Genomic DNA, 21498 nt, shown 5'->3' with positions numbered 1-21498 from the left:
GGGCCCTCGGAAGTCCCTTCCAAGAGGCTCCGGGAAGCCTCCTTCAGCAAGAGGCCCTGGAAGCCTCTAAGGCCTCCCCTTCCAAGAGGCTCTGAAGCCTCCTTCCAAGAGGCCCGGAAGCCTCCTTCCAAGAGGCCCTGGAAGCTTCCTCCAAGAGGCCTCGGGAAGCCCCTCCAAGAGGCCTGCCTCAAGAAGCTCGGCCCTCCAAGAGGCCCCAGCCTCCTTCCAAGAGGCTCGGCCTCCTTCCAAGAGGCCTGGCGCCTCCCTCCAAGAGGCCTGGAAGCCTCCTTCCAAGAGGCTCCCGGAAGCCTCCTCCAAGAGGCCTCGGAAGCCCCTTCCAAGAGGCCCGGAAGCCCTCCTCCCAAGAGGGCCTCGGAAGCCTCCTCCAAGAGGCCCAGCCTCCTTCCAGGCCTGGCCTCCTCCAAGAGGGGCTCTGGAAGCCTCCTTCCAAGAGGCCTGGAAGCCTCCCTTCCAAGAGGCTCGGAAAAGCCTCCTTCCAAGCAGGCTCCGGAAGTCCTCCAGTAGTTCAGCTTTCAAGAGGCTCTGGAAGCCTCCTTCCAAGAGGCCTCAAGAGCCTGGAAGCCTCCTTCCAAGAGGGCCTGGAAGCCTTCCAAGAGGCCTGGAAGCCCCTCCAAGAGGGCTCAGCCTCCCTTCCAAGAGGCCTGGAAGCCTCCTTCCAAGAGGCTCGGAAGCCTCCCTTCCAAGAGGCCTCGGAAGCCTCCTTCCAAGAGGGGCCTCCTTCCAAGAGGCTCGGGAAGCCTCCCTTCCAAGAGGCTCTGAAGCCTCCTTCCAAGAGGCCTGTAGGAAGCCTTCCAAGAGGCCTCAGAAGCCTCCTTCCAAGAGGCTCCAGAAGCTCTCCCTTCCAAGAGGCTCGGTAATTCTAGGAATAATGTGCCATAAACAGAGCGGGCAAAAGCTACCCAAATCTCGTGTTAAATTTCAATGTTGTAATGGGGCTATCGGTGACGCCAGTGAATCACCACACCAGTAGGACTTTTCAAGAACATCCTCTTCCTTGAGCAAAATTTCCCCAGGGCAAGGTAGATTGGCATCCAATTGACAGTGGCATGCTGCAGTCAGTATTGAGTGCTTTGGAAACTCGGTCCCGTCAAGTTTTAGACTGGAAAATCTGGCATTAAACATCAAAATGGGTTGATTCATTCTTTTAATTTAAAAGTAATAATCTTCAGAAATAAAAATGTTGATGTTTATCCTGCCTTCCGGCCACCGTTCAAGCCGTAAAGCAACAAACCGCGTGCGTGGAGTGAAGATTCGCTCGCTCTTGGTCTTGTGCCTCGGCTGTGCTGGTGATCACTGATGAAAGTGCCCCAAAATCCTCTAATGAGCTTGTGACGGAGATCGAGCTGGGACGATAACGACGACAACCTGACAACGGCGACAGTGGGTTCAAGGATGGGGAAATACGCGCAGTTTAGGAGTCAAACGACAAGGAAAGTCCTGATACCGAGTTCGGAAGCTGCATTGTGTTGCTACCACTGGGTACGATTTTTTTTTTTTCCTGAGGAGATTGATCTTGCAGGTCGCTGGAGAATGCGAAACAAGGCTGCATCTTCGGTAAAGCGTAGGCGTGGTGAAATCGCTAACAACTCAAGTTGTTCGAGATGTCGATGACACTAGGTGTTCCATATTGGTTTTCCGGCATTTTCGAAGAAGATCGTAAAAATGACTTTTCTTCCGAACTGATTGGGTTTGGGTTAATTTGTTTTAAAGTCAACTGGTGCTTAACAATAATAGTTAAAAAATTTACTGCTTTCAGATATTATGTAATCACAGTCGATATGGTTGACACGATTTTAAAAAAAAATCCAGGAGTTGATGTTTTTTTTCATGCCGTTACAATAAAATGGAAACGATTGAATCGATTGAAATGAGATAATGTAACTGTCACCATAGTAAGTAGACAGCTTTAAAATTATCTGTAGTTTAAATTAGCCATAAATGAATTATTTATTTTCCCCCGAGGAGGAAGACACAATCCGTGGTTAGAAACGTCGGATTTTCAGTTCCATGAAGCATTAATATAAATCAATTCTATCTTTACCAAAACATCAGTGTTCATCATAAAAAGATTCATCACTCTTCGTAAGACCTTGTGCATCCAACGTGAAGAGGTTTTGTTTGTCCACATACTTCAGTGGGTATACAGGATTTCATTTTCACCAGATCGGATGTAGAGCAGACCGGAAGTCGATTAAAACCTGCACGTGCACGATGCCAAACGATACGTTCGCTTGTATCGGATGGTACTTCCTTGTCCTTAAGCCGAGCGGGTTGATCGTATCGGGCGCGGTCCAGATGCGCCGGTAGAAGTTACGTATTGCTCGTAGCTTATGACGTTACTCTTCTTATAGGACTCTAGTATGAACTTGTCTCACCAACGTCGCTCGACTGAAACGTCGCTGGTCGCTGGCGACCCTTTCAGTAAGTGCTCCAGCGACGCAGGCAAATTCAATGCGTCGCTGCAGTACCAAACTGGAAAGCGCTCGCTGGTTGAGCGACGCGACGATCCAGCGACGTTCCAGCGATGACTCGCATAGACAATATCAAATAGCAGCGCTCTTACCGCGCTACCAAATTTGGTCACCTGTCAGTCGCGCTATTGTTATAGCAGTGCGTTTAAAAGCGACCGGTGAAGTGTCAAGTAATGATACTGCGCTGCCGCACGGCTAATACACGCGCCCGGTAATCTTGCTCTTATATGGGGCACACACTTGTGGTATTCGTCATGGCAAGCGACAAGAAAATAATTCAAGGCTATCTTTAATGAAGACAATAATTGGTATGGCACTCATTTCAAGATTTTTGTACCATGGTATGAATACCACAAGTGTGTCCCCCATATTAGAAAACAACAAGGCTAGTAAATGTCAAAATTTATGAAAAACAAATGAGAGAACGATTTTTCCGTGCAGTGCCCTATAAAACGAGATAAAATCACTTAGAGGCTTCCCAAACAATGGGTTCTTTGGAAAAGTTGTCCCTAAATAAAATAAAGAACCTATGAGCTATATCACTTGGTATAGAGTAGCTTGAAATCAAAGTTCACATATCTCATGTCAAGATTCTCCATATCAAGTAGCTATATCACCAGTCTGAAAAGTCTGAGGGCAGCAGGGACTATGTCCAAGGGCTTGACGATCCCTCCCCAGGCCATCTGCGAGTTGTGGGGCTTGCCTAGGATGTGGTGGGGTTTGACAGTGGGCCCTGTTAAACCTCTATAGCTGCATGTATCCGCAAGTAGGCCCCACCAAAGCGACCGTGTGCTCAAAGCGCACAAGCCCAAGTCCTGGTGTTAGGGACGTAACAGCCCTGAGACGGCCCTCGACGAGACAGGAGGTTTGCCTGGCCCAATAAGCCGCCTGAAAACCAATCATTACGAACAATATAAGAGATAATGCGACCGATATAATCGGCAAGACCCTAGGCGACGAATACAGGATCACGATTGGAAGTTGGAACATGGAATTGCAAGTCGCTAGGTTTCCAGGTTGCGACAGGATGATCTACGATGAATTACATCCCGCAACTTCGACGTCGTGGCGCTGCAGGAGATTTGCTGGACAGGACAGAAAGTGTATGGAAAAGCGGGCATCGAGCGGCTACCTTCTACCAAAGCTGTGGCACCAACGAGCTGGGAACCGGCTTCATAGTGCTGGGTAAGATCGCCAACGCGATTGGGTGGCAGCCAATCAACGCAAGGATGTGCAAGCTGAGGATTAAGGCCGTTTCTTCAACTATAGCATCATCAACGTCACTGCCACACGAAGGAAACCGACGACGAGAAAGAAGCGTTCTACGCACAGCTGGACAGACATACGATGGATGCCCACTGCGGAGGTTAAAATCGTCATCGCATATGAACGCACAGGTAGGAAGGAGGAAATGTATAGACGGTCATCGGACGGATAGTCTACACCGTATCGAATGACAACGGCCAACGATGCATAAACTTGCAGCCTCCCGCGGAATGGTAGTCCGAAGCACCTTCTTTCCCCGCAAAAATCCACAAGGCCACATGGAATCACCTAACCAAGAAACGGAAAACAATCGACCACGTTCTAATCGACGGAAATCTTCTCCGGACATCACGAACGTCCGCACTTACCGCAGTGCGAATATTGAATCGACCACACCTCGTTGCAGTATGCCTGCGTCAAAACTCTCGACGGTTTAATACGCGTCGAAGTCGGACGCCGCGCTTAACATTGAGCGGCTAAGATGGAGACTAGCCCAGGATACGCGCAGCAGCTGAGGTGGCACTCCCAACGGAAGAGCAGCAGGCGCAGCGTCTCTGAAGATGGCTGGAGAGATATTCGATCCGCCATTGGTAGCACCTGCAACCGCTGCACTTGGCACGGTGCCCCCGGATCAGAGAAACGACTGGTATGACGGCGAATGTGAGCAGTTAGTGGAAGAAGAATGCAGCATGGGCGAGATTGCTGCAACACCGCACGAGGGCGAACGAGGCACGATATAAACAGGCGCGGAACAGACAAAACTCGATTTTCCGGAGGAAAACGCCAGCAGGAAGATCGAGACCGTTAGAAACGGAGAACTGTACCGCGCTAATAACACGCGAAAGTTCTGCGAGAAGTTAAACCGTTCCGGGCCACGTGCCACAGCCTGATATGTGTAAGGACAAACGGAACCTTCTTGGAACAGCGTGAGGTGATCCAAAGGTGGCGGCAGCACTACGAAGAACACCTGAATGGCGATGTGGCGAGAAGATGGCGGTATGGTGATGGACCTGGGAGAACGCAGGACATAATTTTACTGGCTCCGGATCTCCAGGAAATCCAGGAGGAGATTGGCGGCTGAAGAACAACAAAGCCCCTGGGGTTGACCAACACCAGGAGAGCTTTTAAACACGGTGGTGAGGCACTGGCAGAGCGCTGCACTGGGTCATTACCAAGATTTGGGAGGAAGTTTTGCCGCAGGAGGGGATGGAAGGTGTCGTGTCCCATCTACAAAAGGGCGATAAGCTGGATTGTAGCAACTACCGCGCAATCCATTGCTGAAGCCGCCCGCGTACTCTCCCAAATTTTATGCCGTCGACCAGCACCAACTGCAGGGAGTTCGTGGGGCAGTACCAGGCGGTTTTATGGGCGAACGCTCCACCACGGACCAGGTGTTCGCCATTCGCCTACTGCAGAAATGCCGCGAATACAACGTGCCCACACATCATCTATTCATCGACTTCAAGCCGCATATGATAACAATCGATCGGACCAGCTGGCAGCTAATGCACGAACACGGTTTCCGGATAACTGACACGGTTGATCAAAGCGACGATGGATCGGGATGTGCGAGTTCGAGTTCAGGGCATTCTCGAGTCCCTTCGAAACCCGCAGAGGGTTACGGCAAGGTGTGATGGCCGGTTTGCTATTCAACATCGCTTTGGAAGGGTAATACGAAGAGCAAGGATTAACACGAGGTTAATTTCATAAGTCGTCCAGCTATTTGGTTTCGCCGACGACATAGATATTATGGCACGTAACTTTGAGAAGATGGAGGAAGCTACATCAGACTAAAGAGGGAAGCTAAGCGATCAACTAGTCATCAACACGTCGAAGACGAAGTACGATAGGAAGAGGTTCAAGAGAAGACAGTGAGCCACCACCGCGAGTTGCATCGGTGGTGACGAAATCGAGGGAGAAAGTACTTTGGGCTCACTGGTGACCGAAAATGACACCAGCAGAGAAATTCGGAGACGCATAGTGGCTAGAAATCGTACGTACTTTGGACTCCGCAAGACGCTCCGATCGAATAGAGTTCGCCGCCGTACCAAACTGACAATCTACAAAACGCTAATTAGACCGGTAGTCCTCTACGGACACGAGACCTGGACGATGCTCGTGGAGGACCAAGCGCACTGGAGTTTTCGAAAGGAAAGTGCTGCGTACCATCTATGGTGGGTGCAGATGGCGGACGGTACGTGGAGAGCGAATGAACCACGAATTGCATCAGCTGTTGGGGAGAACCATCCATCGTTCACACCGCGAAAATCGGACGATCGCGGAGGCCGGGCACGTAGCCAGAATGTCGGACAGTAACCCGGTGAAAATGGTTCTCGACAACGATCCGACGGGACAGAAGGCGAGGTGCGCAGCGGCAAGGTGGATCGATCAGGTGGAAGATGACTTGCGAACCCTCCGTAGACTGCGTGGTTGGCGACGTGTAGCCATGGACCGAGCCGAATGGAGAAGACTCTTATATACCGCACAGGCCACTTCGGCCTTAGTCTGATTAAATAAATATCACCAGTCTGAACGTAGTCTAAGCGAATAAAAATGTTTGACGAGAACGAGAAAGATCAATTGAATGCCATACCAATTATTGTCTTGAAATATCCAGATAAATATCAAAATAAGTAGTTATAATAATGCTATATTCGCCTGGTACGCTGTTCTAAATGTATCAATCCATCCGGCTTATAGCGGTCAGATTACGAGCTTTATAACGTAATATTATATTAGTAACACAAAATGATACAAGGAACCACAACAATTTGGAGAGTGATATCAGAAACAGCTATACGTGAACAACAAAAAGTATGTCGAACTGAACGTTTTATTATACGATGGAAAATGAACAAATATTTCACAAAGTCAGAAATTTCAAAGAAATATCAAACTCTTCAATGCTCCTCTCAAATACCTTTTCTTAGTTTCTGGAATATAAGGTACCTTGCCTGGTTTCGAATTCTGCGCACATTCTCCTCCTTTCGTTTGATTTTCTGTTTCTGCTCCTGTGCTTGCGGCGTTCATTGTACACCACCTTGGGCACGTTCCGGTGCCGGGCGATGCGTCGAATCGTGGATGCGCTGCAAATTTCTCCTTCAGCGCTTCATTGTACTTGAAGGCTGTTTTTCGCGGGGCTGGAGGACCAACTTCTCCGAAGCCCGGCCTTAAAGGCGAACGTTCATTTCGTCTGAGCCGAGTGAGATATATTTATTGTCAATGACCACCGATACAGGTCACGTGCTGCATTCGCTTTCATATGGTAAACTTCTCTGCTGTTGGCTTTGGGCTTCGAAGATTCTTATGGTCTTGTCGAGCATCCGAAACAAACTCCGCCCTGTAGGGCGTAATCAACCAGTCAGGCAGACTGTGCCCACCGTGAATCTTCAACGGGTTCTTCAACCGACGGGTATCGAACTATACAGATTGTAATCTTCGCTGGCCACCGTGAAGTAATACGCTTGCATAGAGTTCAGCCAGTTGATTGGGCTCAAGCTCAGACGATTTTGCGCAGTGGCTTCACCCCTCTCGTTGGTCGTGAAGATGATACCACGATCACTGCAGCAAGCCGCCAGCAGAGAAGTCTCCACAGGCTATATTTGACGTCGTACAAGGTATCCACACTCACTGAAGCGTTTTGATAGGCGATTGCGAGTTTCGTCCCAGATGTTGCAAGTTTCTCCGCAGGTTGCAAGAATGGTTCATAGTGGTGCGAAATAGATGTGATTACTGTTTTGCCATCGAAGAGTGTAAGTGGTTCGTCGAGTCCTCGTCGCTATCCACCAATGATGAGTCCATTTTGATAGCTTTGTCGTCTCCAATAGTGAAAAATCTGTAATAAAGAAATTATGACATTTTTTAAATGTAAGCAGCGCTGTCAATAACAAAATAAATAAAATTAAATAATTCTCCACTAATGAAATATGTACATCATAAAATACGCTAAGCAACAAATATTCAAATGAGAACATGAATCAGAACAATCAGTGAAGACCAACGCGACGAAACCAGCGATTGACCTTTCCCGTCAAAAATTTTATTCGCCCAATTGATTATTTGGCTTATTTAAAGTCAACTTTCCCTAAGAACCCATATTTTTTGACGCCTCTAAGTATTTAAAAAAATTAAAACTACACTCGAAAAAGTGCTGTTTTTTAAGATTGGCCCAATTTAGAACGAACATCAGGTGAATTTTTCTGGCCCTCCCCGGATATGTGATCTTGCCGCGATGGGTGGGCTTACGCTATTAGCACTGATATGGCAACCAAAGACATATCCTGTCGTGGTGGTATCACATGTGATTATTTTTGTTCAATGCGGCGTCACACTGACATTGAGCACTGATTTTAGAGGATGCATGTGATCCAACGGACATCATCGTCTTTGGAACCTGACTAGTGATGCAGTAGGTGGGCTTCTTTCTCAGTATAATGAATGTGAGATCTCCTCCTTTTGCAATACTTTTCTGATTGTTCTCCTGAAGATGATGAGTCGAGCTACGCTTAAATCTAGCTAGAGGTATATATTAGAAATTGTAATCAACTTTATCGGCATTAATAGGAAATTGACATTAATAGGATTCACTGAGTAGAAGTTTTTCAAAACTAGAGCGTGGCGCTTCTCTTGTTTTGTTATGTCTCAAATTAAAGAGCCATAATATAAAATACCACACTTGACAACTATGGTATACAAACAATCTAATAATGACTTCATTCTCGATAAATTTTATTAACAGATTGGGAATATGCGTGATGAAGCTTTATTTGCCGAAAAGTGAATCCTATAGCTGACCACGACTTAGATAATGATAGTTATTTTACTTGTAAGGATTTAAGACGATTAGATACGGTAGGGCGAATTTCATTATCTTCGCTCAACTTTAAAGCGATGTTGTTTCAAACTTTTAAAGTAGGTTTACCATCTATGCAGAAACGACCCTGGGAGATTAGTATTAGACAAATAAAATGAAGGAACGACGCAACATAATCTACAATGAGTATCGACTTAAACTGAATTACGTAGAGAACAAAAAACTAAGAAAGACAATGTGATAGGTGAATTAAACAAGATAAAACAAATGACATCTTATGAAATACTTGACAAAATTAGAAGTAAACTTACTATTTGACTATTAAAACTTGTAATATCAGACATCACTGCAATTGGTAGAAGACATAAAGATAGGCACACCACATCAATATGTGTGAGAAAATGTATGTATGTTTTTTGAGTGTGTGTATATATCATCATCTGAAGAGTGTGTTTAATCTGTGAATCACACTATGAAGAACTAAATGTTTAATACGCTCATCAAGCTAGTTATCATTAATTAATTGTGTTTTTAAATATTTCTTTAAATATTTTTCAAGAACAAGTGATGTGAATTTGGAAAGGTTGTACGGGATTTTGAACAAGGATGGTTCCGAAGACTTAGTAATTTGATTTTGGTGATTTTTCGGTGACCCGTTTCTGGGGATGGTTTCTTCTGCCAGAGAGTTATGATAGTGGAGGAGTTGAAAGTGAAGAAAGAACGATACGGTGATAGTGACCGCAATATTTTGATGATCACGATGACTATGCCAAGATTTACGTAATGATAGTAGGTGAATAGGATGAATGATTTCATTGCTTATACTGAGTGAAATGACTTAGGTGATTAGTAGTGTCAGAAAAACTTATATTTTTTTAAAGGTAAAAGAGAAGAAAAGAGTGATGTTGATGTTAGTGATGGTAGTTTGACAATACTAAGTGCTTATAATGATGGGGTGGGCTGTTAAACAAATCCTTGTTTTCATCAACACGGCCCACAACAGTGACCACATGAGCAACATCGCTTAGGAACGTCTGTGTGGTGATGAAAAACGGGAGGCTCATAGAAGCAAGGGACAGCTGCCATTCTAACCACCACAAAAAAAAACATCAAGTGATTTTTTCTGGCCGGTTCACACGTGCGGCATTTTTTCGGTTTTTGTTTTCGATTTTAAAAATTGTTAGAGGCTTAAAAAATATGTTTTTTTGGGAAAGTTGACCTCAAATAAGCCAAAGAATCAACTGAGACAAAAATAAGATTCAATTTTTGACGGGAAAAGTCAATTGTAATAACATTGAAATTTTTCATCAAAAAATGTTTTTGTTACGTTACGTAAGGGTGGGATATAGTGAAAATTGTAACGTAATATATGAACAGACCATTACACAGAAAAAAATATTGTAAGCTCTTTATAGTAGAATGTATTCAACCGTCTAAGACGAATTTAGTACTTTCCATTTAATTCCACTACGTTTTTGGTATCTTTGCAGATACGTATTTCGACCTTAACTGTTGGACCCGCTTCAGTGTCTTGTACTTGACTCGACTTAAGGCTCAAGACTCCATCACAATGTTTTGAAAATTGATAACTGTATCACTTGTTTGTAATAGTGATGCAATTGATACGGAAAAGTGCAGCAGCGATAAATAAAATGTTGTTTACAACTGGGTAGTAAAATATGCTGCTGATGCATAATGTTCAGACTGACGAATTGTTTATTTTATATCATAAGACATGTTCATGGTGTATCAAATAGATGGGTATTTATCGGTTTAATTTTTTTTATACACCACTTGGAATGTAATAGAAGCTTACGTAACATGTTTAAATATTTATTTTGACGTAAACTACGTCTAAGGGATCGTTCAAAAATTACGTCCATCGTTTTTCGGCATTTTCAACCCCCTCCCCCTCCTGTCACAAACTGTCACAAATAATTGACCTCCCTCCCCTGTACGTACATGTCTCATTTATATTTTAGCGATTACTGTGGTTTATCTTTTTCGTACACTATTTTCACAATAACATAGTGAGTTATGTCCCTTACTAACAGTTTGAATGTTTTTAAAATGCAGTTGTTTCTAAAATGCTTTCAGTATTTTTTCTTGTGAACGAACGTCACATAAGACGAACCCCTCCCCCCTGTCACAAACTGTCACAAAACTCTGACCCCCTCCCCCTCAAACCTTGGACGTAATTTTTGAACGGCTAAGGAGAAGACTCTGATCAGGGTGTAAAACGGAAATTTCCAAATTCGAGACCGTCACGAATTAGGATAGATTTCAAACGCTAATAGCTCCTTTATCTTTCAATGGATTTTCGAGATTTTATTATCAATCGAATCGCAACTCTCCAGCAATTTTCAAGCCTATTGGAACTATTATTATCAACGTAAAACATTAAATATTCAAATCTTTACAACCCAGTAAATTTCACAGTTTCGTTACGACCATACGTGGTTGGCTTGCGCTCTACTTTTGTGCGTGGTTCGTACAAAAAGTACAAAATAGAACCAGAGCAATGACCGCGACCGGAGCAAAAAGAAAGTGTTTATGAAAAGTGCTACAGATGACAGTGACAGTGGAATCGATTAATGAGAAATCAAATCGAATCATCCTCTTCATGAGTTATATTCCCAAAGGAAGAAAATAGATAGAAGAATGAAAACAAAATATGACTATTGACCATTGCTGATTCATCAAACATATTTGATCATTCGAACACGTTTTCGACGATGAATTTTGGTGAAAAAATGTCTCTAGTACCGGACACTATTGCATCATGTTCAAATGTGACTAAGTTCCTTGCCATGTGTGTAAAGACATCATTCAGAATAGTAATATTATTCAATGCTTTAAGTTGTAAATATTAAAACATGCAGTGGAGCTTATTTGACTCTTCAGCTAATTTTTTACATCCTAATCCAAATGCACCTTTTCAATGTTCTCTTCTTATTTTGTTTCTGCTAATTTCGTGGCTTTCTCGCAGAAGAAACAATTGAATTGAAGTGAATGTAACTAAAACAGGTGTGAAGAATTTTATTCAACTTTAAATTTTGTCAAAGTTTATCACATGAAGATCTGATATTCTTTGCCATTAGAAGCCTTTCCTTTGTACTTAATAAGATGAAGGAGGACCTCTGCAAGTAGTGTCGTTTTAAGAAGTGTCCGGTATTGGAGGTGTCCGGCGCTGAGATCTCCCCTAAATAGTTAATGACCCGCCTCACGAAACGATCTCTCACATACGGGGCGATTTCTATAGTAATAGACCTTTCCGTGAAAAAATATTTTGCTCAAACGGTTCCTTTATTATTTTGAGACACTTTTCTCAAGAGACCACTGTCCTGGAACCATTGAAAACAATCAAATCTTTTTGGGAATTTTAGTTCTGTCCTTTATTAGTTTTTCCCCCCACAAAACCCGTCAAACCCTTGTCTCTCCTATTATGCGAGGTGAATTTTCCGTTGTTTTTATTTTGTTTGTTTTGACAAGTGTTTTTTTTGTTTGTCGAAGTGTTTTTCTGGTTGGCAAGAGTGCGATAGCGCTGACACTAAGCCAATCATCAAGAAACGTTAATATTTTTATTGAATTGAGCACGCAAATCAAATGGATAACAGATCGGAACCGGAGCTGAACGACCATAGCAACAGTATTGAATAATTCCCACGCCGGTTGTGACCTCCGTGAATGCGTCGTCGGTTGGTACGGGAGAAACCACGACAGAACGGGCAGCGTGCGGAAGGAAAAATCCACCCTTGGCAAGTATTGAATTGCGATAAATTACACAAACGACACCTGTAGCGCTGAAGACGTCCAGATTTGCAGAACACGAAAAGTGCACATTCCATCACGATCTAGATGGAACTAGAGCCACCGTTCGTGTCCCGATTGTACAGGATGAGCAGTCGGGAGCTACCCTTCGGATCAGCTGGGTCCACCACTAAATGTAAGTGCAATTAAATCTACTAGTCGTATAGTTTGATTGTTATGGTTATTCATTTTAATCCTTAGCACAGGTCGTTTCAAGATTGTACAAAAATTTGTAAGAGCAAATCATTGTTATCATCGTACTGATCAAGCGCTGGTGGCAATGAAAAACAATTATCTTCGGAAAGTTATTTGCCGTACGAACAACTATAATTTGAGTAGGAAATTTGCAGGTAAGAAAGTTATTTTAGTCTCTAAGCGAATAACATATATTTGAAGAATTCAATGAAAGAGAATACCACGAATATATCAAAATAAATATTGCTAAAATATGATTTTATTTTTTCAGGTGAATACTTGGATGGTGTTCCGTTGCTCAGTGTGCCATGCATAAGCTCTAGGATAAAAACTGCAAGCGATACGGCAGACAGATTGAGATGGAATGTTTACTCTTCCTATTCTATCATCATGTCGAGAAGGATGTACGGCAAAGAGTAATTTTATCCCCTAGCGATGATCTTGATATGGAGGCTATGTGGGCGATTCCCACGGAACCATGCCCGTTCCGTTTTCTAGTTTAATCTTTGTGTCCCATGATCTACGGCCTGAAATAATAAAAGACTAGACGGTAGCTGTTTGAAGAAAAAGGTTCAAGAGGACCATTGGAAGCGGGCGCATTAGTATTGGCAGATTAATGTGCTTGTTGTATCGATGAATTTGATAAAACACAGGAAGCTATGGAGCAGCAAGTTGTAAGCGTAACTAAAGAAGGAATTATTTGTTCATTACCCGCAGGTACTTATATCTTAGCTGCAGACAATTCATCCGTCATTACGACAAATTGAAAACCGTATCCGAAAATCTCCGAATGAAACCAGCTCTCTTGTCCCGATTCGAATTGGTTTTCATGCAACTTGATCGACCGAATGCCCAAACGTCCCAAGTTGACGAAATGCGTCGGGCCCAGCAGGAAATGGATTCTATTCCGGTGACATCCCGTCAGCTTGAGCCTTTGGTACGCCTCACACTCTTCAGCAAACTCAAGTCTTGATCACCATCGTGCTGTCCAGAATAATAGACGTGTTCAACAACGATGTTCAGGATCTACAGCCGAACCGCTTAATAAACGGTGCCGGTATCAGCCAGACTAGTTTGGTAAAGCGCTTCGTGTTTCTGGTCCAGTCTAAGGTGGCAACGCAGAACAAGAACATTTTCTCATTGGCTGATCTGAAACAGATGACTGGTGTTGGAACGGATTTCAATCGACGCTGGACGCGATGTACATCAAAGGATTCCTGCTCAAAAAAGGACGGGATTTGTTTCTGATTAGGGGTAAGTATTGTTATTGTTAAGTACATTGTGGCCATTTTTTTTCAAATAAATTATTCAACAAGCTTGTTTTGTAATCCAGTAATTGAAGTTTAAATAATAATCAAGGATATGTGCCATCACAAATATTGCTTTCCGCCTGCTTTCAAATCGACTTAGACATTCTTCATGCCTGCCGTATCCCAACGGAACTATCAATTCTATACTTTCGCCTCTAATGCTATCATGAACATGTACGTCCAAGTTTGGAAGATGATATTAGCATTTCCATATCATTAATAATTCTATGTTATCCCGTAAACTAGCAAAAGAAAAATTACAATTGAACTTATAAATGTAGCTGGTACTACAATGCATCTGGCGTTAATTATATTGTAAACATCTACTATCTTGACTCATGTGATAGGGTGGGTGGTTGGCTCGTGATTGTGCCACATTTGGCCTAATGCCGTTTGAAAATGGTCATTTGGAATAGTTAGAAAATGAGTAGATGTTTACTTTATTTCAATTACCTCATACAACAGAACGGTGATAAAAAAGTACATCAATAAATTCGTGTTTAAATACAACTAAAATCATTATCGTTTTATTTACTACTGTCCTAATTTATAAATAAGCGTGCCAAGGATAGCTGACTAAATTTAATAATTGTTCACATCCATACACATTGTATATTTGTTTGACATGCTATGTTTCATATTGTTATACATTGCAAAAAGATTATTCACATACATATAATATCATTCATTATATTATATTACATTCATATTATTCACATTATTACAATGACTGACATTCACCGCTATATGGTGATTATTCAGTGGGGGACTTCTTTTCTGCCTTTCTTGTGGTCGTGTCTGCTGCTTTGGTTGCGACTGATGGTGAGGATTGTTTGTTTGAGGAGACGTAGAAGTGACCGTCGCAGAGATCGTTGTTGTCGTGCTGGCCGACGTTGATGCAGCTACTCTTTCAAAATCGGAACTTCAGCAACTGACTGCTACTTTTGTCTGCACTGGATGCTGGTTCTTCTCATCCGGAACTGCCAGCAGGGAGCAAGATTAAATCCTTCTCCAATCTTCGATTTTTACTTCACTTCTTCACACGGTTTGGGGAGACAAAAATGCAAATACGAAGTAGGAAAACCTTCTGCGGCACTGCCTTGCTGATGAAAATGCACATACGCACAACCTTGTAGCCCTCGCTCTCTGTTGCTCTACAGTGACTTCACAACAAGGGCAACATTGGCTGGCACTTTTTTTTTATCAAACAAAACAAAACTTTTCCCATAAAGTATTTATAATTTTCCCAAGGACTTCGTTTCGTATGCTTTCGATCACTTTTTTTCCAAATGCGATATGTATTCACGCAACCGGATCTGAGCGCCAACGAATGCTGCAATATTCTTTACCAGAACAGAACTTTTCACCCAAAAAATTATACAACCGACGGCGACTTTCGATTCCCGTTTGTGTATCATTTCCTCGCTCTGCTCTTTTTGACATTTCATTTGTAAATAAACATCATACGGTGTTGCCAGAAAAAAATATTTTGCGGTGTTCTCACCACTGTATAGTGTTGCCAAAATATGCTTAAATCCAAGGATCACCATCGTCTGGCAAGAATATTCACCTCATAAAACAGACAATGTTGATGTTTTGAAAAAATTGTAAGAAAATAACCGTTTCATAAAAACAACTTATTTTATGCGCAATGTTACCTAAAACCCAACGACGATTTAGGAAAAATATAAAACATAGTGTGGTTATGGACGGAAAGTCTATTTCCACAAACTTCAAACAGCTCGTACTCAGTTATATTCTAAACATCAGTGGAAATTTGGGAGGTACACCAAAACAGCAAATGTTATCGTTCGCATAAGAGCGAAAAGTCAAATTTCGATCACTCTAGGCTCTAACCAAAATAATTATCTTATGATCTGTTTTACGTAGTTTACGTCGGGTGGTCGTATCTTGTATATAACCCTTCTGATTTTTGGTTTTATTGTTAGCGGCTTGTTGGAAAAAATTGAAACGGTTTGAGTTGTCGGGGTGGAGTCTTGTCTTGTGTAGCGGCTCGGTTGGAAAAAATTAAAACGGTTTGATTTTGGTTTGAGTTGTCGGGGTGGAGTCAAGATTCGCCGAACATGTTTGAGCATTTGAGGAAGTTGCACAAACCCATATATTGATGGTTGGGCTTAAATTGACGTTCGTCGTTCGGTGTGTATTGTGGTCGAATAAATTGATTGTTCGTGCCGCTGTTGGTAAAACTTAATGTATGTTTGAATAAACGAGAGGTGGAGTCAATGTTGGTCAAACTGCTTGACCGTGTGTACGTTCCATTATATGTAGCCTATTCAGGTTACGCCTTTTATTATAATAATGTTAAATAATAGACAGACAATACCATTCCATAAAAGATATTTTAGTTACTAGATAAAGATTGTCGCTGTCCGAAACATCTTTTGTTGCGAGATAGGTTAAAAGTCAAAGACGGAAAATCCATACGATTTGACAGCTTGCTACCCAACATGTTCCGGACAGCAGAACAAAGGGAACCGAAGCGACAATCTTTATCTAGTAACTAAAATATCTTTTCATTCCATAAATTCAAAATTGGCATCAAGTTAGTTTGTATCTGCAATTGCTTCTTGATAGATACCCTGTTGGTTACATTTTATCCTCAGTCAGTCTGAGAAAAACTTCTATCTGATATTTATTATTAGTTCAGTAGAAAACAATTAGCCGCCAGCGAAGTTGGATTTTCTCACAATCCATATTGTCTATCCGAAAGTTAGACTGCTTTCATACCGAAGCTGATTTTTCCAGATAAGGCAACTTCTCCAACTCTCGGAAATAGTGCGCTAGATTCGGCTTAAAGATGCGCTAAACAACGCATCAATTAGTTTGACATATAAAACTTTGGAAGAAAGTTCGGTTCGGAAGTCCCGACTTCCGAATTCTAAATTGGTGCTACGCCGGCAATATGTTAAATCTAATTTCGGAAGTGGTGCGCCACCAATTGTGAGAAAAATCCAACTTCGCTAATCGCCCATTTCGGTTTTCTCTAAATTGATAATACCAAATGGCGTAATCTGATAAGTGATGAATATAAGAGCAACAAGGCTCTGTAGTTTTAATAAAAAATATTAGCTAATCCTAAATAATATTTAATCGGGCATTGTGGAGACCTCACCTGACCCATCGTTCGAGAACACGACCCCGCACATACCCGCTGTGACAAATGATGCTCAGAACGCACCCTGGTTCGGAACGTCCGAGTTTAACTTCCCGTCGTAGGAGCCGCTCAACAGCAGGGACAAACTGCGGATGCTACGAGCGCAGAGATTCCATCCTGTGGCCATCCAAATTGCCCACGAATGGTTTGCTAAAGACCCGCTCCAGTTTGGTGATCCAGCGCCGACGTACTCTACGAGCCCTCGAAGGATGTAGCGCCGTGTCGTGTTTCGAAACACCTTAGATATCCTTCTTGGTTTCCCTGATATAATTGTCCGTTCGGCTGATCTTTAACTTTCATGTTGCTGTCGTTATAATAATTTCAATAGTAATCCATAAAACACTGCTTATTTTAATAAAATATGTAAAAGTCCTTCACAAGAAGCAAAGTCGCAGTTAAACAAAAACACGTTTGCGGATTATTTTTGTAACGAACTGTCAAAATTGAATAGGCGAACGGAGCCCAATGATTAACTCAATTTTGCTTTACAGTCATTAAATCACTCAATACAATCATCGCGCACTCAAATTAGCTGTTATAGAAATCAGTGCTAAAATTTGCGAACGCAACCCCGGTAGGCTCAAGCGGCTCAAGTCGCATTTTTTTTTCTTCAAAGTCCGACTGCACGCAGTTTTCAGCAGCTGGTTGTAAAATTATTTTACGAAGTGTCTCTGGAATCGTAGAAATTATCGAGGTTAAGTGAAAGTGTGTCAAATTTGCAATCTGGTGAGCTATCGTCGGAAGCAGGAGAAAAGCTATCAAAAAGTAAGTTTCACTTGGAGCTGTGAGGTGGAGAAAAGGTTGAATTTTCCACGTCGAGCGGAATGTGGTATTTTTAGAGGGTTGCTTGCGATTGTGGAAGTGTGCGTGAACAAGCAGAAAGCTGCTGATGCAAACAAGAGAAAAAATCAGTGAGAAAAAGTTGAAAGTGCACGTGTTTTGCTTTGAAATATGCTGGTTTTCTAATTATTTTGAGAACTTTATTTAGATAAATTTTACAAAACTGTAATTTTAGAATTATGTTGTCTTTAAGACGAATAATTCGTTCGTACTGTTTAGTAAACAAAGCAAATACGATAGAACGATGTGTGACATCGATTTTCTCCTCCAGCGAAATCGTGGATTCAAATCACACGCCAAAAGCATGTAATTTGTCATCTTGGGTGGATCCGGCAGGGTTCCAATAGATTTTGCATCATCAGGGTGTCTTGGTGTCCAAATTTTATGAGAAATAAAATCAACATTGAATCCCATAGAAATTTATTTATCGTATTTTTGTCAATTTTTCCCAGTGAGCTGAAACGCCGACTAAAGGCGGAACAAAAGGCCAAGGAGAAGGAAGAGAAAGAAAAACAGGCGGCGGCCACTGAGATTCCGTGCAGTTGCCAAGCCCAAAGCCGAAGCCAAACTGAACGAGGAGGAAATTTCACCGAACGAGTATTTCGTTGCGGAGTACCGCCGTGGCGGAGTTGAAAAGTCGGAGCAGACCCATCCGTACCCGCACAAGTTCCACGTGAGCAGCTGTTGAGTCGTTCATCGAAAAGTACAGCCAGCTAAAGGATGGCGATATGCTGAGCAGGAGTCGCTTTCGGTGGCTGGAAGAATTCACGCCATTCGGGAGTCGGTGGAAAGTTGATTTTCTACGATCTGCGCGGTGAAGGCTCAGCTGCAAGTAATGGCCAACGCTAAGCTATACGAGAGTGAAGCTGTGAGTGGTTCAATTTAATGACAATCAAAAATTAGTACATACTAGTGTTATTTAATTCATTGTTCATTCAATTCCAGGCTTTTGTAGAAGACACATCTCGTCTTCGACGTGGAGATATAGTCGGCGTCCAGGGTTATCCTGGAAAGACTAAAAGGGCGAGCTCTGTTATCCCTAAAATTGAAACTGCTGTCACCTTGCTTGCAGTACGCGCCTCACTGCATTACGGACTAAAAGATAAGGAAACACGCTTCCGCCAGCGATATTTGGATCTCATTCTGAACAGCAACGTGCGCAATATTTTCCAGGTACGCGCCAAAATCATCAGCTACTGCGACAGTTCTTGATGGTATGGGTTCTTGAGTGGAAACGCCCATGATGAATATGATTGCGGAGGGCGACCGCTAAGCCTTCGTTACGCACCACAACGATTTGAACATGAATCTGTTCCAGAATTGCCCCGAGCTTTTCTTGAAGATGTTGACCGTAGGCGGGCTGGATCGTGCCCTGAAATCGGTCGCCAGTTTCGTAACGAGGGCATCGATTTGACTTCACAACCCGGAATTCACGACATGTGAATTTATATGGCTATGCCGACTATAACGATGTGATTGAACTCACTGAAAAGATGGTCTCTGGCATGGTCAGAGCATCCACGGTTCCTTAAGATTAAATATCATCCGGGGACGGAGGGTAAGGAATAGAAATTGATTTCACCCTCCTTTTAGGCGTATTTGCTCAGTTCGCTCGAAGATATTCTCAAATCAAATTCCGCCCCGGAAACATTCAACACTGCGGAGACGAACAAATTTTAGCGAATTATGCATCAAACACGAAGTCGAGTGTCCACGCCTCGGACGACCGCCCGACTGCTGGATAAACTGGTCGGTGAATTCTTGAGGAAAATTGCATCAACCGACGTTCATCTGTGACCACCGCAAATCATGTCCCGCTGGCGCAGTACCACCGCAGCGCCGCCGGTTTGACCGAACGTTTCGAGCTGTTCATCATGAAGAAGGAAATTTGCAACGCGTACACCGAGTTGAACGATCCGCCGTCCAGAGAGCGCTTCGAGCAGCAGGCAGCGGACAAGGCCGCCGGTGACGACGAGGCTCAGTAGTGGATGAGAATTCTGCACGGCACTCGAGTACGGCCTCCGCCAACCGGGGCTAGGGTATAGATCGATTGACCATGTTCTCACCGATAACAACAACATCAAGGAGGTGTTGCTGTTCCGCCATGAAACCGGACGATCCAAGCCAGCCGCAGCAAGCGGATGAGGCAGCAGCTGCAGCCGAGCAGAGACTACTCAGGTGCCGCATTTTTCCGTGTTGAGCATGAATGGTACTATAGTTAGGAACAACAGTGCGAAGGATTGTTGGGTGGTCTCAGATCAATGAGAAAATGTGGAATAAATGGTCGCATTTCGAACAAATTTCCGCTCAAGGGTTTTTTTCCTGGATCCGAACATCCTTTATGGGTACGTTATTTATTTGAAATGGCCCGGCTTTGTATTGAATTACTTGAATGTTAGGCTTTACTTTATATTTGATATATGTACATGATTTGAAATTTGGATTCCATGAGGATTGTCCTTGAACAACCGAATACAGTGTCGACCCGATTTTGTCACTCCCTGATTTTGTCACCCCAAAAATTTTTGTCGTTCTTTTCATTTTCGCAAACAAGCATTTTCGACATAAAAATAACGAGTACCGTTTACGCATTTTGCCTTTCCAAGGCATGAACTGATTCATATTTGAAAAATAAATTAAAAAATTGAAAATATTTTTTCCGATTTTGTTACATGCCCTATTTTATCACCCCAACATTCACCAGGGGTGGTAAAATCGGGATATTACTGTAGTTCGAGTACGATGACGAATTTCTGGTATTTTCAAAGCTTCCTAGGTGTGGAAGTGAGCGGCATCGCGGCATTGCTATCGTTTAGTTGGCAACCCCTGTTCAGCGTTTGTTGTAATTCCGTGGAATGCTGTTTTGGACCCGATGCCCATTAGCGTAGAGAACACAGCTCGTACAACCGAAACTCATTTTAGATGAAGCAGATGTTTTGTGTCAAGCCACCTAAGCGATTGCAATTATGCTTATTCTGCGTCTCGTTTGAGGTGAGGCGTTTCGAATGAAGTGACAATTGTCGATACCTCTCATTTGAATTACACGGTCGTCTCACGTGTTGGAGAAATTTTACCATCAAATTTCAAAAACGGGTAGTGCCTAAGTTTCTATTCTTGGAAAAGTCCCTAAGCTAAATTTCAGCTCAATCGGACTTCTGTAAGTGTTTGACCAAAGCGGGCATTGATCATTTTGACATCTTCAAGGGGGTGGTCAGGAAAATCCGAAACCGTTTTTTTATGCCAAATGTCTTAGAATCTGTTTACTAGATTTGGTAATATTATGAATTAAGAATAGCGCAATCAACAGAACGACATGAAAGCTATTGATTGCAGTATTCAAATTAATTCAGAAAAATGTTACTTAGGTCCTTTGAAAGTGTGAGAAATGCATATGAAAGATATTTTAGTTACCAGATAAAGATTGTCGCTGTCTTCGCTGTCCGGAACATCTTTTGCTGGCGAGATAGGGAGCAAAGCAAAGAAGGAAAATCCATCGATTTGACAGCTGCTACAACATGTTCCGGCAGCAGAACAAAGGGAACCGAAGCGACAATCTTTATCTAGTAACAAAATATCTTTATAGGTAACATTTGAGAC

General features: G+C 42.8%; 1 protein-coding gene and 2 pseudogenes across 2 annotated transcripts; 2 read left to right on the top strand and 1 right to left on the bottom strand.

The window, feature by feature from the left end:
* Positions 1-6638: 6638 nt before the first annotated feature.
* On the bottom strand, positions 6639-17577 carry LOC134207334 (DDB1- and CUL4-associated factor 13-like; annotated as a pseudogene).
* LOC134214159 (uncharacterized) lies at positions 12155-13926 on the top strand. 2 transcript variants are annotated; one of them, XR_009979686.1, is made up of 3 exons: positions 12155-12517; positions 12583-12731; positions 12848-13926. XR_009979686.1 is itself a non-coding variant. In XM_062693580.1 (3 exons), exons 1-3 carry the CDS (start codon positions 12430-12432, stop codon positions 12994-12996), a joined length of 381 nt encoding a protein of 126 aa, XP_062549564.1. In that variant the 5' UTR covers positions 12155-12429; the 3' UTR covers positions 12997-13926. The 2 variants fall into 2 exon arrangements, 1 of the variants encoding a protein (XP_062549564.1); XM_062693580.1 differs by having other exon boundaries at positions 12588-12731.
* Positions 17578-18145: 568 nt separating the features above from the next.
* LOC134207333 (lysine--tRNA ligase-like) lies at positions 18146-20101 on the top strand (annotated as a pseudogene).
* Positions 20102-21498: the final 1397 nt, after the last annotated feature.

The sequence above is a fragment of the Armigeres subalbatus genome, chromosome 1 (assembly GCF_024139115.2).
Source record: "Armigeres subalbatus isolate Guangzhou_Male chromosome 1, GZ_Asu_2, whole genome shotgun sequence".
NCBI classification, from domain to species: domain Eukaryota; kingdom Metazoa; phylum Arthropoda; class Insecta; order Diptera; family Culicidae; genus Armigeres; species Armigeres subalbatus.
Note: the sequence above shows the minus strand (reverse complement) of the source record. Positions and strands in the feature narration are given on the sequence as shown.